The sequence below is a fragment of the Pieris brassicae genome, chromosome 4 (genome assembly GCF_905147105.1).
Source record: "Pieris brassicae chromosome 4, ilPieBrab1.1, whole genome shotgun sequence".
Lineage (NCBI taxonomy): Eukaryota > Metazoa > Arthropoda > Insecta > Lepidoptera > Pieridae > Pieris > Pieris brassicae.
This window is the reverse complement of record NC_059668.1, coordinates 21,671,016-21,688,558: the sequence shown is the minus strand read 5'-3', so window position 1 is coordinate 21,688,558 and position 17,543 is coordinate 21,671,016. Positions and strand designations below refer to the sequence as shown.

The window sequence follows — 17,543 nt, the reverse complement described above, 5'->3', positions numbered from 1 at the left end:
ACATTGAAATGATGGACTAAGGACTTTTAATCCGCCAACGCACACATGTGTCTTTTCAGTGAGCATTTTATATGATCAGACTTCTAAGAAAATCGGAAGAAACTTTTAACTTTCATGTATAACTGATGTTTTAAATTACTTATTAAAAAAAATTGATTGAATTTTTTAAACGTGATAATTAAACTTAAAAATTAAGCGTTAAACATAATATTATAGAGTTTCAGTTTAGTTAAACAATGTTCTAAGTTCCTTAGGACAGAATTACGTATTAATTTACGTAAGTACCTTAGTGTATTTATATAAATATTATATTTCCAGTCATTGCAGTCAGCGGCGCGGCGGGCGGGCACCTCGTGCGCCAACTGCAAGACGACAACCACTACACTATGGAGACGAAATCAAAATGGCGAACCTGTGTGCAATGCGTGTGGACTCTACTACAAATTACATAATGTGAGTACAAATTAATCTTACGTTAATTTTAATTGGAATTGCTAATTCAGAAATATTAACGAAACTAGACTTTTTTTTAAATTTACACAAAACAAGTAGAAGGTTTTCCAAAAAATACCTCCCAAAAAATTATTTAATTAACTTTATTTACTCGTAAATAAGGTTGTAAGTCAAAATTTGTTTATATTTTTAATTTAATTTGTACGTGATAACTCCTTTCCTTATTGTTTTGTGTTAATGCTATTTTCATAAAAATAATAATTATAAAATACATATAACACAAAAGAAGTCTTAAATCAATTCTCTATCATACACTTGATGTGATCTCTATAAACAATTTTAAGTCCCAAATCCCCAAGGCTATCCTCCCGGGATGAATTGACACTATCTCACTACCTTTGGGGAACTAAATGGCCCACACCCCAAATGTGTCATAACATGCCTATGAATAACGATTTCGTTATGACTTTGCGATTGCGTGAATAAGAATTTAATTATAAATTAGGATTAGTTTTTTAATAGTAACCTTTTTCGGTTTCATACGAGACACGGAAAATTAAAAAAAAAACAAAACTGTTTTGATTCTCATGCTATTTTATGAAATCGTGCACGTTCTAATAAAGCAATCTTTTCAATAGTTTTAATTAATTTAAACGCATAAAAGTGTTTCTGAGAATATCAATCACCCTTATACCTAACTTTTGGTGCCTTTACGAGTCCTTAACTTTTTGAAATCATACTGCATTCTCACGACACTTACAGCCCCGAAACAGTTTTACAGTAAGCGATACATTTGTCAGCTACAATGCACAAGCCCTCAATGTTGAAATGTATACTTGCGAATACAATGTTGTTTGGTCTAATTATTCGGAAGGAGCTACAAAGAAAATGGGAGGGTACTCGAGAAATGTGTGCACAATGCGGGTAGGTAGCAATGACATTCTTATAAATATTTATGGGGTTGCATTTGTTATTCGCTTTTGTGATTGAAATGAACGTTTCAACGTATGTTGAAAAGTGAAAGGCTAGACGGTTTAAATAAATAAAGAAACCTGGCTGGGCCCTAGGTTTTTAAATAGCCTTAACAACTGGGAAAGCTGCTATTGCACTGGACACTGGTATTAAACATTAAGTCCTGACATTGGCCAATTTGTCATAATATTGTTAATTATTGTTACGCGCCTTCATTTGACTTGCATGTGGTAACTTAAATACAATTCAATGCAGTCAAATACGCGGGAATCGACCATATAATTTATTGAATTTACCCACAATATCTAATAGGATTAACTACGATGCTTCCCCAACGGTTCTACACGAGATATCATTCTTTATACGTTTATAAATAAGGTCAAAATTCTTTTAACGACTTAATAAAGCTCTCAATAGCTTTAAAGTTTATTTAATTTATCACGCTCGTTATTCGGAACTTCCTATACACAATTAGGTTTTTGTGGTGTACATGTTTTTGTTGGAGTTTTTCAATTCTTAATTCGAATTAACTTTTTGCGATCTTCCGGTAAGTTTATGTTTTTCATTGTAATTTCTTATATTAATAATTATTAACATTATATATAGTAAACAGTGAAAGATCCAGTTAACTTATAAAAAATCAAACCACTTTAGTCAGTAGCTGAATGAATGTTAACACTGTGAAACAACTTGAAATCGTTTATAAATAAAAAAAACTTCAGAAGGTGAAAATCCCTATATGAATCATAATAAAATACTAAACAAATCACGAGCAGCGAGCGCTTACGGCCTTTCAAAACTGGACCAAAACGTTAAGTGCCTTCTATTCAAAAGTATTGGATTACCAGGTTGCATACAACGTTAGAGAGAGAGCTACTATAATAACAGCTCAAATGATACATTTCGAATACAATGGGCGATCAATTCAATTTTTGAATTGAGAACGTTCTTCTGTTTTTTTTTCCTTCGTCTAAAGTGCTGTTTTGTTCGGCCAACATCCGAGAGAATGTGACAGTCACTATTTTTTTACTATTTCGCTGTTTTGTTTAATATTAGGTTACTGATACGTTGCTTTTACGAGGTAATTATTGAAATGCACGACGGCTTCACAAGATAATGGCGTTAAAGTAAGAATACCAAACTGTTGAACCTAATCGCGTGCGAGATAAAAAACGTTAATTTTCTCATTACATTACACATGCACTGGCTGGTCGCCAAACAGCCGCTAGGTTGGGCGAATGTTATAATGACATCAATTTGAATATTCAACTTCGAATAGCAATTCCATTAACATAGACTTGGCGTTTTCATTTCGCAAATAGGCTCTCATAATGCATTGCCGATATCGGAATTAAACTTTCTAAAAATTTTAACAATTAACAGTTGTCAATCCGAACGATCTAATTTCGCCAAAACGTGATCGTTTGTTTAAAATAAAAGAAATAAAGTGGGCGTTCGTGCAGTAGGCCGGAAAGATTTTATCTGTTGGCTATACAGAAAAAATGGCGCCCACCGGAAGTGTCCGAGCGCGGCGCGAGGCGTGTTACCATTTTTTTGTTTTAAATAGCTTTTTCCCGGCAGCGTTCGGCCGGAAATGCGTTTGCGTAGAACTGGCGAGCACTGGCCAACGGTGGCTCTATAAAGTTTATTAGCAATTTGGAAGCTCAATTCGAAATGTTAGAGTTTAATATCGTGTGCCAATGAGTGGAATAAAACGGTTTTGTTGGATCCGAAGACGGAGTGTAGCGCTAAATAGCATGTTTTTATTCATGAGGCTCTCATTCCGCTTAGCGAGCGATTCTCCTGATTTATTGTCTTTGTGTTTGGGAAACTGGGCTCCTTGAGGATATATTGCTTTTTGAATTCTAAACACCTATACGATCTATTATAGATATCTGCAGCGCATTTGTCACGAGAGCATTCCTCGTTTACCTTGGTTTAATTGTTTCTTAAGTTATATATTTTAGTATGTTTTATGAACAAGTGTTTTATATACAAGTTTTAACACCTTTTAAAACGTTCTTAAAACAATATTAATTTATGCGAATGAGTGGTACTTAGCCGCTGTGTAACTACAATATTTTGAGGGGGTTTTTGACAAAAGGCAGCTGCACGGCACTTTGATCGTAAGTACGATAAAACTGTGTCCTTCCACTCAGCAATTATTGTGCTTTCTAAAGATCTATTTGGCGAATGTTGCTATTTTTTACGTTGGTATTTATACGCTTGAATAAAAGCAGAAAGTTTATAGCTTATACAAATAGACAATTTCAATAACATACTTTGTAATCTCTACTCTTTAATCTTTGGTTTTATTACATTACTATGTGTCGAGTGTTGTTCATATGTCATCAGGAGACTGTCTGCTTACAGCAGCTTACAGCTTATAGTAGCCAGTATAAAGTTAACTAAGTGACTATATTGCCTTCAACGTGCTACTGACATCCCTGAGGTCGTAGGTATGATTCCCGCCTGTGCATCAATGGTGCGCATTAAACATTCGCTCGAGCGGTGAAAGAAAACATTGTGAGGAAATCTTGCCTTAGAACCAAAAAGCCGACGGCGTGTGTTGGCACAGGCTGATCACATACTTTGCTAATAGATTGACAAATAATCATGAAACAGATACAGAAATCTGAGGCCCAGACCTAAAACAGTTGTAGCGATTTGTACCGAAGAAAATATCTTGTACCTGTGGTGTTTATATAGTGCATAAAGTTTACATAGTTATTGATAAATTTTTGAAGACACAGGACATTGATAAGCCTGTTAAGTTTGATAATTTAAAGTCTTATATATTAAAGCCTATTAATGTATTAATTACGTATAAATAGTAGTTGCATTATTAATATATTCATAAAGTGCGTGTAAACACATATAAGTTATTTATTAATTCGTTTACATGACATTGGTATTTTCATGAGTAGGCCAGCTAAATAAACTGAAGATTATATCAAGACGTTAATTATAATGAGTAGATATAACGCCAAAGCGGCGATCACCAGAGATGTGGCATTGCGCCAGTGTTATCAGCGCCATCTACCGTGATCTACGGGCACTCGACATCTGCATATCTCACTGGATAAAATCTAAATTTATAAATAGATTTCCCGCGTTTATAGTTCTTAGAAGACGTTTTTATATGCGTACAAAAAATATATTAGGCAAGAAATGTCGCGACGTCCCGAGATGATCTTGTAGGTAGTTGTTGTATACCAACTACTTTCTTTCAAAAAGCTGTAAACAGTTTTTATAAACTACATCTTAATATAAATAAAATCTCACATTCTTGAAAACTTTTACAAGTATTCTATTGCCAATAAATTAAGTAACAAGCAAAATACGTTGTTTGAACACTTATTTGTACATTACTTCATGTAAAATATTGTCAAGATATGACTCGCAATGTCCAAAAACCAAATTTCCATATATCTTAGCTAAAATATGTGGCCGGACCATTTCGCTACATTCACATTGGCAAACTATGAATTAAATCACATTTTTCTTTTATATAATTCTTAACGAAACAGCCAAGCTAACGTTAATTTTGAATTATCAACTTTAAATTTACACTATACATTTTATATCTAGACTAGTATTTAAAAAAAATCAATGGCGCAACAACCGTTTTAGGTCTGGGCCTCAGATTCTGTATCTGTTTTATGATCATTTGTTAATTGAATATGCAAGTGATCAGCCTTCTGTGCCTGACGCACGCCGTCGACTTTTTGGGTCTAAGGCAAGCCTGTTTCCTCACGATGTTTTCCTTCACCGTTCGAGCTAATGTTAAATGCGCACATAGAAAGAAAATCCATTGGTGCACAGTCCGGGCTCGAACCTACGACCTCAGGGATGAGAGTCGCATGCTGAAGCCACTAGGCCAACACCGCTCTCTCTAGTCTAGTATTAGCTCGTCAATAAATCAATGCATCACATTTAGGTAGACCACAGTTAATTACCTCGGTCCACATCAGGCATATAGTGCCGGTCGATTGCGTTTCGGCCCGTTACCCCTACATCTGTAAACATCTTAGATAACGATCCGACGTTTGACACAAAGCGCGGTTACCGATAACATCACTATCCCAACGATATTCCTACACCCCACTTCTAATTATAATTATTTATCGGTACATCGATGCGCTACAGTGGTAGTGCGTTCCAAATTTAAAATTATCTAGGTTCCTCTGATGTTATTCACGTATTTCCTTTTTCAAATTTTAACAAGTATTTAGGCCTTCCGTAAGAGAATTAGTACAAAAATACTATGAAACAGTTTTAGTGATTTGAAGTGACATTTCGGAGCTTCATTTCTGTCATTTCGAAATACTCAACATGAATATAATTATAAATATTCGAACGTTTTACACTGTTGCCACGCAATGTTAATAACGGTCGAAAAAAATTTATGACATCTTACTTAAACTCAAGGTGTAATTTGATTGAAAGCACCAAAAAAGTCCGATAATCATATAATAAGTGGAATAATTATTGGGGTCTTGGGGCAGGTGCTAAGCCGCACGCGCCGCATTAAGCCAAATTTATCCAACCGAATTCTTAGATAATACAAAGTCTATCGTTTCTTTAATTGGTGTTATTAATCACTAGTTTTTATGGTGACAAACTTGTCCCTTGCGCAATATTTCCCTTGTTTTCCCGAGTATTACTGTGATTGTCTCCGGATTCGTTGATACTGAAAAGAATTTAAGATTTACATGTAACAATTATTGTATCGAGATTTAACCAGATGATTGGGAGGTAAATTTAGACAGCGTCATAGTGTTTAAAAAAATATACCCTTTCATATTAAATAGCGTTCTGTGTATATCTATATTAATATCAGAACACATGGGTATGTTGTACTTTTACGGTTAAATCGTTGAGTAGATTTTAATTGAAAGATATTTAAAGACTCTCTCTCTTTAATCAGCAGCTCAGGTCTGAGCGTCGTGGTTAACTAGAAAATAAGCAGACTATCTGTACGGTTTCTGTCCAGCGCCTTTCTTATGGTGGTGTACAGGTTTGAGGACGATGAATCTTTCACTTGATCCATCTGGTTGCTAAACTGCCACGTGATCATTAGCCTCGTTACCACGATCAGTATTTCCAAGTTCTCATTGTCTCTACGTATTATTAGGCCGAAATATGATACAATTCGCTATAGGCAAATCCATATTTAAGACAATTAATAAACTTTAATTTCAGAATCATTCTCTAAACAATACATTAATTTGTAAAACTACAATCAAATAAATTGCAAAGTAGTCGCTCATAAATTGTTACATCATGTCCGCCATACAGCTGCTCAAAGTTATGGCTATTGTAGCGTCCATTAAATAATTCCTTATGTAGATTTCCTATCACAATAACTTTTTCAGGGACACTTGATAACAGAAGTGATAAAGATAAATGCACTATTAATTATGAGTAAATTGTATCCTAGCTTCGCTCGGTTGGACGCTTATTTTTTTGCCTACTAACCGATACGGCATAGTGAAATCTTTTTTTCAATATTCACGAATGCAATCTTTTCTCGATACAGTTACATTATATAACGGATAAATTATTTGACGATCAGCCTTTAAAGTACAACTAATGATTGATTAATATTGAGAATTAAAGATTAAAACAACTTAATAATTTTCGTAAGAAAAAGAGAACTTTTTTATTGAAACGGGCAGGAGGCTCATCTGATGTTAAGTGACACCGCCGCCCATGGACACTCTCAAAGCCAGAGGGCTCGCGAGCGCGTTGTCGGCCTTTAGAACTAAAAATGTTTCTACATAAATAATTAAGACTTAGTCATTTCAAATACTGGTATTCACTGTTCGACTGTAAACAATTGCTGACACGTGACTAAAATTTCCTATTAATCCATTTCCAATATACCATTGAATTAAAATTCTTTTAATCGTTAGTGGTAATCGACTCTTAAACCTTACCAAAATTGACTAATAATATACAAACAAACATAAAGGTGAATATTAAAATTTAATCCAGGACGAAGATAAATAAGGTTGGCAGGAGTTATCGATATTCGGTGTGTCAACATTTAAAATCGTTGGCGGCAAAGTGTAGCTTGGTAGCTGCGTGAGATTTACAACTGACATCTAATTGGTCTGGGTTTGATGCCACGGGCTCATCATAAATTTATCGGTTTCCTTAATTGTTTTCAAAGTTAAAAACTTGTCGATAAAAATGAAATAGTGCTTAGTGTATTGTTATTAGTGTAGTGTTTATTTTTCACCGACTTAATATTTTAGTGCGTTTATAGTTAAGCTGAAAAAATATTTTTGTAATATTTAAATATTAGAAACACAAAATATATAGAATTACAGAAAGAGAAAACATACTAGAATACACAAAACATACATATGTATAAATCGTATATACATACATAAACAATATTAAGAAAGATGATAATATTGGTAAAGATCTGACTATTGGTGCCGAAATTTTGACTGCAGCATTGCTTGAAGACATGGAAACTCAAACTCTTTTAAAAACTGGGGCAGGCAGGAGGCTCTCCTGATGTTAAGTGATCCCATCGTTTATGGACTGAGTGTACAGAGTGCTCGGAAGTGCGTTGCCAGTCTTTTAAAAGTTTGTACGCTATTGACTTGGAATACCCTAATTGGTTTGAAAGTACTTCAGTGAGCAGCTGGTTCCACATAGTGTTGGTGCGTGGCAAAAATTGCCTTAAAACGTCAATTATGGAACGACGGACGTCGAGGTGATACGGGTGGAATTTTGTATTCTGCCTCGACGTCCGAACACGATCTATTAAAGGAACCGAAATAAACTAAAACTAGATTAACATGACGCCATTATTTTCAACCCATTGGACACTAGTTCCATAAACAATTTCAAGATCGCGAGGAAGCTCGAAATTGAGAATATCAATAAATTTGGTGTGGTATAAATCGCAATTTCAATTATCTTTTCGAGTAGCAGCTGTCTTCTGGCCGGAGTATTTATTTTAATCACACGCTCACTTCAAACAAGGAATGGTGTTTCATCGACATATCTCCGGGCACATCCTTAATTATGAAATATTGCTTAAGACCAATCTACCGAAATTAAAAATACAAATAAATATTTTTAAATATATTATATCGTTAGTGTTTTGTATAATATGTTTGTAATATTAAAACAGCCGTACATTAATAAATGTGATTCATAAGGCTCGTACCAGTAACTACACATTATATATTTATATTTTTTATGCAAAGCTGGAAACTATCTCGTTAAACGAAAAAAATACAAACAATTTATATTAAATCATTCATTGAAAAATAGAGACAAAATAAACACATCTATAAAACTGTATCGAATGGCTATGAAATCAATAATCTTTGAAAGTAAAAAGATGCGCAGGCGCCGGCTCCTTCGATTGCCGGGTGCGCTAACTACGCGGAACTAATTCACTGACAGTGAAAGAGCCGACCGCATTGAACCGAAAAGATGCACCAAACATTTGTGAACCCCTTTCGTGAATGCACAATTTAAGAATCTTTTAAGCGTAGAAAGTCTGTGGCGCCACTGGTTTCGTTCTATTTTTGAATTTTCTACTTTAAAAAATTTAACTAAAAAGAGGGTACACAATTTACTTCACTTGAGACCGACTAATGTTTTAGTATATATATTCCCAGTAAAATATACACATGTTCGTAAATATTTATCAAGCGAAATCTTTGCTTTCAGAGAGTTGTTGTAAAAATTATAGTCGTAATATATAACAATATCTAAGGTAATTTGTAATATAACATTGTTTCTTGAAGTTTTAGTGAAAATGAACGACTAATAACAACCAACGTCCTATTAACTACAAAGTACCAATCACTTCGGTAATTTATTCCTGTTTAAACCATTATCATTTAAGTTGTTTTATAGTAGCTTCCTATAACTTTTTATTAGCTAACTAGAATCATAATAATGAGATATACTCTGTGTATATTTAAATAAGTACTAAGCCTGTGTCGTCAATTCCTATAACTCGCGTGTGGCCGCGTCGCGCCCAATTGAGATCGTCTCCTTTTATTTTTCCTCCACGCAACATTTCTCCTGTCCTCGGAATTATTTCTACATTTAATTACACGTTTTAACTAAAAGATCGTTAAAAATACGGGATACGATTTTTATTGTGTTTGCTTATACTTGATAAATCGAAATGTAATCAATTCGTTTATTATATTCTGTTTTGCTGTAGAAGTTATAGTTTAGTTATAGTATATTTTGTATTATAAATGTAATTAGTTTAATTTATATTAAATTTACTCACATTTACACGTAGAAGATTTTATTAATGATTAAAACCTAATCGAACATATCATAAATCACTTCATCCCGCTAGTTGACAAGTGTCCGATATTTCCGAAAACTGACCTCGCCAAAACCATCTTTAACATTCTAATTTCTGATATTATGCAGCGGTCCTGCATTTTTACTGAAAATCTCTTATTTAAAAGGCCTTTAAAAGATTAGGCTTTTAAAAGTTCAATAGGTTGTAGGTTCGATTTCCAACCAAGGACTGTGAACGGTGAAGAAAAACATCGTGAGGAAACCGGCTTGCCTTAGACCCAGAATTTCGACGACATGTATAAGGCACAGTTGATCACCTACTTGCCTATTAGATTGACAAATGATCATGAAACAGATTCAGTAATCTGAGGCTCTGACCTCAAAAGACGTTGTAGCGCTACTGATTTAATATTTTTTTTTACTCGTAAATAAACAACCTATTATTTCCTAGTAGTTTTAGACGCTTCGTCGATCTTTGCAAAATAATATGTTTAAGAATTATGAATGACAGGTTTAGGAATTATAAATGGTCTGAGTGATTTATATTGAGTCTAGAGTCTGTGACGGTAACGTTTTGATTAATCAATTAAGATTTATGATGCATTCATAATACATAATTACTTGGAAACTGAGCTGATGTTTCAAGATATTAAAGCTCTCAGCGTGACATAATAGGCATCCATATTATGGAATTAAAACTAATTAAGTTCTTGTAAATTGTCAGCAAGTGTCTAACTAACAGTGTCACACACACAAATAGATATATTATTATTTTACATATACATAGAAATACAATTAAAAACGGCTTGTGATTCAGTGAATCTACTAAAATTTGTTTTTAGTTTAAATCATGAAAAGGTGGGTGCTTTTTTCGGAGTAAATTCGAGCACCGGCTTGTGTAAAATATTTTTTATTTTATTTATAACAAAACGTGATAAACGCAATAATTATGCTTGTATTGTTGACTAAATGCCAATAAACGGTGTATCAATCAACCGCAGTAAAAACTATACTCTCACGTCAACGATTATATTTCAATAGACAAGCTTTTTTTTCGATCAATTGTAAGTTATATTAACTTGTTAATTGTCAAAGTAATCGGGAGATTATATATACTGTCTCATTATAAGGCCTGGGCCTCAGATTTATGTATCTCTTTTATAATGATTTATCAAGCAAGAGACAAGAGAGGTTTCTACACGATGTCTTCCGTTCGAGTGAATGTAGATGTGCATGAACAGAAAGTCCATTGGTGCACCTTGGATCGATCGACCTTAGGGATGACAGTTACACGCTGAAGCCACCCGTCAACACTACTCTCATCTGCGTGGTCATTTATGCTATGTATTATATGATGACATATACAACTAACTTCTGATAAGAAGTATACATCATATTAAATATTATATTTTATTTTCAAAGCATAGTGTTGTATAAATAATCTTTTCAACAAGACTTACTTAGAATATCCTTTTTAATTAAAGCTACGTGATTTAATTACCTAACATGATATTTCATGTTAAAATACAAAGTAACAGTACGTAACAATGAACCATTTGCATTAACTCTAATTATAGAATGAAGCTTTCTAGCTGTCGGAAAAATTATTCAGTGAATTTTCCACGGTATTGTTATGTGAGCCTGCTATTTTCCCTGCGGTTTTATTTAGTCAGATGGACTCAGATAGTGCAATCTAGAAAACGTTATTAAACACACGCATATATATTTTAACATAATGATTGCGTGTATAGGCTTTTAATTTGCTAATAAAAAACGCGATGAAAATCGTACAACGCATTGATGTCGTTGCAATTAGCACGCGGCATGTTATAGCAGCTATTTGTAAGTTTTTATGCTCATTAATATTGATTATATTTGAATTAAAACATTAGAATTGTATTAGGTGTTCACTATTTTTAAACTCTTACGCATTTCTGTTAAACGCATCCAAATATTTAAATTTAGTATTAAATTACAGACATAATATTGTAAAGTTACCAATACTTCCTGCGTTATAAGTTAAACACTCACCCCTATAGTATGGGAAACATGAATTGTAATTGTTCAGTAACTTTCATTACAGCTTTCGAGTAATAAAAACAATGAGAAATATACAGTTAATATTATTAAAGGAATTTTAAACAGCAATTTTAGCAGCTTATATTAGCAGCTTGTATTGCAATACTTATTCGATGAGACAGGAAAGCACCAGCTCTGGGGTCAACTATCTACCAGGCGTCAACTAATTTATTTTTAATAGCGGCCCAAGAGTCCACTGCATAGGGAATAAAATCGAAGTCAGAGTAAAGAGGCAAGAGGGCCTTAATGTACATTCATAAATTAATTATATTAATCTTAAAACGGTCCTATATTATGTAAGACAATTTTATTATCCTTTTCCACAAACATATCTTTTATCTTGACACAATTATTGCCGTAACAAATAAAAGCAAAGCCTTATACTGAGTATTTCCTATTTAGATGTAACTATTAAAACGCGAAATGGTTCCTATTGCAAACGCATAATAGCCATAATAGCATGGACGCTTTTCCATCGCATTACCCAATTGTGTTACCGTACAAGGAGGTGGAATGTTGCATGCAAAGTGCGTGTATCGTTAGTGGGAGCACTGTATGACCAAGATATTTCTAGGTAATTATGATTGTTTTGCCTTTGCGAAATGGGCGTGTTACTTTCCACGTGATAAGCCAGTCTGCTTCGTAAAATTTCTAGCGAATCACATCGTGAGAGCTGAGCTGTGGTATTAAGTTAATCTACTGCTTATAATCTATTTCATTTGTATGCTTTTTAGTCTGAAGTCTTAAAATAATACAATTTGCACTAATATATATAATAATAGTACAGTGTTAATGTCAAGTAAATAATGGTTATTATAACTAAATAAAATGATTCACCCAACCCCGCTAGATATAAAAACAGTGTCTATCTAAAATCTGACCTCGCCAAAATTATTTTTAAGGTTTCATTGCTGTTGTTCTACTTTCGGATTTCATTTGTTACTGAAACATATCCACGAAAGTATCTGTTGCCTCCACAAGCCCGAAAATAGTTCTCGTAATTGTTATTTTAATATGTATTTCTATCTTCAAGTTATATGTCTCGTTTGTATATGTACACATAAATATAATGTACATACGAGTATACAGAGCAGATCGACTCACAGCAATGTAATTAACCTGACATAATGGCATGTTATTAAGCAATTTCTGCTAACATGGCGGATGTCTTAACTATATAACTCGACAGGTATGAAGAACTACTTCAATATGATGCACGGCTTCCGCAACTACTTATAGATATATACTTTACGAGGTAGTATTTCGCATGCAAACAACGTAGTATGTGAAGATGGGGACATACTTGAATTTTTAATACCATTTTTATTTTAAGATGAGTATCAAAAGAGCAATCACTCAAATAGTATATTTTGTAAGGATTTAATCAAAATTATCTCACACAGTGTTTGTGTCTGTAGTCCATTTGTGAACTATGTTATTAAATGCTGTATAAAAGGCAAAGGCAAAGACAGTGTCATAGCATAAAGAATAGGCGTGAAGTAGACTTCAATTTGACAGGAACGCGAAGGTTTCCCAATGACCTAATTGGTGGTAAATCTGCCGGCGCATGCAGTTAATGCATTTTATATTGGTTCAATTGGAGCAGAGACGGCGTGGTATGCGGGCACTTGTGTGGGCGATTTGCGGGAAGATATTACGGCCATTTGGAATTAGCACGCACTGTTCAGCATTTGTTGGGAATTTTGCCGAAATTAAGGATGCAATTGATTACGATGTACACATGTTCAATGCTCTTAGTGTTTTATTCATAAATGAATCATACTTGAATCGTGTAAAATTAGATATTTCCTTATGACAAGCTACCAGCCAGTATTTTACTAGGGTGCTGCAATTACAAATATCAGGTCATACGGCTGGGTTGCTGGCGGTGAACATTGAATTCATCCGTAGGGCCACATGCCGCCAAGTTCCAGGGAAGGCAATGAATAACTCATTGTCCATCCGTAAGTCGTGACACAATGTTCTCGGAAACGCAGTAACTGACCGAGATATTTGACCTATGTATGCATAAACGTTACCTTGACATCCTAGCAGGATACCCCTAACTACTGTGCTTTCCTTGTACAAACTTACCAATTTCTAGAAACCATTATTTTCATTTGGAATTTACGTAGTCATGAAAAGTTCTTCCTCATTAATTAGTATGCATATCGACACAGTATGAAACATCAGGAAATCTGGGACCAGAAGGTAGGCGCGCTACAGCCAAACCCACATTCTTAGAACACCTAAATGACATCACCAATTTGAATGTGCAAGAGGAACTTCTTCGCTTCCCACAAAGCAGTCATCAACTGCATCGTTGCATTAGGATGCACGAGGAGTACTCTTCACGCATGTCGGCATCGGTCACCAAACGACTAAATATTCGCACATGACTATTGTGATACCATTTTATGGTGCCGGCCGCTTTATGCTGGCTATTTAGCATTCAAAATTGGTATTGTGAATGTTTTTTCATACCATTTTAATGTCGTGTCAGAGTAATAAACCGGAGTTGGTGCGTCACTTGTTACGATTGTTAACCTCGTGTTATGTGAAGTAGCAACTAATTGCAATAGTCTTTTTTATTGTTAAGCAATGCTTTGTTTCTATTTGCTTTCACAATATAATATAATAAAATAAAAAATGATTGCTATCTTATAATTAAGTCGTATTCTCCCAAATGTTTCGACAATTGTTTCGAAAGAACCTAATTTAGTTATTATTTCAGTTTAACAATTAAAGAGTGTTAATTAAAATATAATTACCCAATATTTTATTGAACAAATATTTTATAAAGGTTAATCTCCGAATAGTATAGAAAAAATTGTCTAACTACTGCTATTTTTTACAACTCAATGTTACCGTTTGTTTATACGAGGAGGAAGTTGCATTTGCGCACCCATTGACCCCAAAAGTTGTAGAGGTATGTGGGACTCGACCTACACCACAGTCTCTGCTATTTAGAGACTGGGTGAGCCAAACCGACTAAAACCACCTTGAGTCTCCGGGGTCGCTCTCGCATTCTACTGGGACCTCAACGGCTGTTAGACTCATAAACCGCCGGTGCAGGACACACTACTAGCTCCCTCTCTCGTACTGCTCTCTCCTTCTGTAGCATTCCTTGCTCGACGAAGGATTCCATACCTCGTCACGAACATTATGGACAATACAAGGGAAAGCAATGTTATCCCCTATCACAGAACAGAGATTATGACTCCGTTTAGTACATTGAAGTGTTTTAATTATTTTTGGATAAAGATTAAATGACCTTTTAGCAAACTCAATAAACAATTTCTTGTTATAGGTAAACCGGCCATTGACTATGAAGAAGGAAGGCATCCAGACGAGAAATCGCAAGCTTAGCAGTAAGAGCAAAAAGAAGAAAGGAGGAATGGGAATGGGGGGAGGCGGGGCGTGTGCCCTCGCTTTGGGGGGCGTCATGGGAGACATGATCAAACCTTTAGGGGACGGTTCGAAAGGTTTTGGGGGGTCATTTCCATCAGCCATGGACTTTGGTTAGTATTTTTGTTTTTTAATGAGGCCGCCAACAGGCATTAGCAGTTAGTTTCTATATAAGCTTGGCGACATTGCGTTGTGCATCATAAATTTTAATTGTTTTGTTTTTAACTTACGCACGCAGCTAACGCATTCTTAGAAGCTTTGAAATAAATATATTTATTTGTATAGCTCATATACTTTTAAGTAATGTTGAGTTTTTAAATAGATTACGATATAATTGCTGCACAAATCCAAATAGCAAATATGAAAAAAAAACCTCAAAAAACACATCTTTATGTATATTATAAATCCTTAATCGTTTTTATTTTTCAGGTCAGCACCAAGTAGGGTTAGTGCATCCAGCGACGGCTCACATGTCCCACTGGTATGGAGCGCCGCACCAGGGTTTTGCCCCACCACCTGCCTCTCATAACCCTTACCATCACCACCACCTTGCGCAGCTTAATTCAATGGTAAGTTGAGATAGTAATTTCATTTCTTTTAAGCATTAGGGAGAATTTGACTGCGAGACTCCATTAATTCTAGCAATGAGTATTTATAAGTTATAATCACTTCTGAAAAATGCATGCATATAAAATAACATTATTCATGATAATATAAAATAAAGAGCAGTGTTGGCCGTGTTGCTTCAACGTGCGACTCTCATCCCTGAGGTCGTAGGTTCGATCCCCGACTGTGAATCAATGGATTTTCTTTCTATGTGCGCATTTAACATTAGCTCGAACAGTGAATGAAAACATCGTGAGGAAACCGGCTTGCCTTAGACCCAAAAAGTCGACGGTGTGTGTCAGGCACAGAAGGCTGATTACCTACTTGCCTATTCAATTCACAAACGATCATGAAACAGATACAGAAATCTGAGGCCCAGACCTAAAAGGTTGTAGCGCCATTGATTTTTTTTATAACTTGACTAAGTTTTTTTTCTTCCTTTCAGGCTGGCTGGAGGAGTGAGTATACGTGATAAGTCTATGAGTATAATAATTTAAATCGTCATGAAGCCGAGCTTAGACGGCGACACAATAGTAACTGTGATTTCACAAACATAACTCATGTACTGAATCACTTTGACACATAACTTAAATAATAAGACTGTAACAGAATTGATGTTTGCGAGCATATCTCATACAAAAATCCCATTTTTTCAACGCGTTTTACGCTTCCCCGAGTGTTTTACAAATAGAGAAATTGTACAGTATTATAACCTAGGTAAGTCTAATGTCCGCTTAGATTAATGTCGGTATTGTTATCATGTGTATTTTGTAAATATAAGTTATATTCCGTTCCTGTATAGATTGTTTTATTTAATCTTTGTTCGCTCTAGGAATTGTGATGTGTTCAGAGTTTGACAGTTTTGTAAATTTGATTTGTAGACTTTATTGAGATGCAATAGTAATTTATATGAGTAGCGTTAATCATATAATTTGTAAATATATCGGAAATGTTTTATGAGTTTGGTGGGAGCTAACATCTTAAGACGTGTGGTTCGATAAGAACCACCACCATATTAGGAATGTGGTGTGACGGCTTAAATTCTGAATTCTAGTTCATCGTGATTAATTCAATGTAAGCTCGTGCCAGGCTCATCCCATATAGGTCACATTATTTGGATATCTGTGATCCAATTCACTAATAGTATCGTGAAATATTTGTTTATTAAACATTAAGTTATTGTGTGGCCATAATTGATCAATGTTATTTGTGGACGCAGTACGTTTCAGTGATGTGACTACGCCCATAAATTATATGTCAGTATCCAAAATGTAAATACTATTGTAAATGGAAAATTTTAGAATATAAACAGATGTAAATTAGCGATCACAGAAAAGCCCATTAATAATCCCATCCGTAAATTTTTAGTTTATAAATCAGAACAATGTGAAGTTGTGTATTTTAAATAAAATTGCGAATAATTTATCAATAAATATTGATATTTCATATATGGATTTTATTTACTTTGACCATTACAGACCTAATTATATTTTGTTTTATTTTTTGAGGCAAACATGCAGGAGGTTCATCTGATGTTGTAGTGATAGTTTAGTGCCCATGGACACTAAAATTGCCAGAAGGTTTGCCAACGTTACGAGAATTGGTACGCTCTTTTCTTAAAGGGAATCTTCCTACACCACAAAGTAGGAACGAAGATGACAGGTAGATTTACAGAAAATAACTCAGCTCAAGTTCTATGGGAACATAACTTACAATATTAGTAA

General features: G+C 34.6%; 1 protein-coding gene across 5 annotated transcripts in view; it reads left to right on the top strand.

Annotated features, from left to right (window-relative positions):
- The window catches only part of LOC123708119 (GATA-binding factor C-like), an 81,224-nt gene extending 63,995 nt beyond the window's left edge, over positions 1-17,229 (top strand). For 4 of the 5 annotated variants that reach the window (XM_045658640.1, XM_045658638.1, XM_045658636.1 and 1 more), the window contains exons 5-8: positions 319-453; positions 15,116-15,326; positions 15,643-15,782; positions 16,265-17,229. In XM_045658640.1, coding sequence (XP_045514596.1) covers positions 319-453; positions 15,116-15,326; positions 15,643-15,782; positions 16,265-16,291 — 513 coding nt within the window. In that variant the 3' untranslated portion in view covers positions 16,292-17,229. The remainder of the gene's footprint in view (positions 1-318; positions 454-15,115; positions 15,327-15,642; positions 15,783-16,264) is intronic. The other variant, XM_045658639.1, reaches the window with a different exon arrangement.
- Positions 17,230-17,543: the final 314 nt, after the last annotated feature.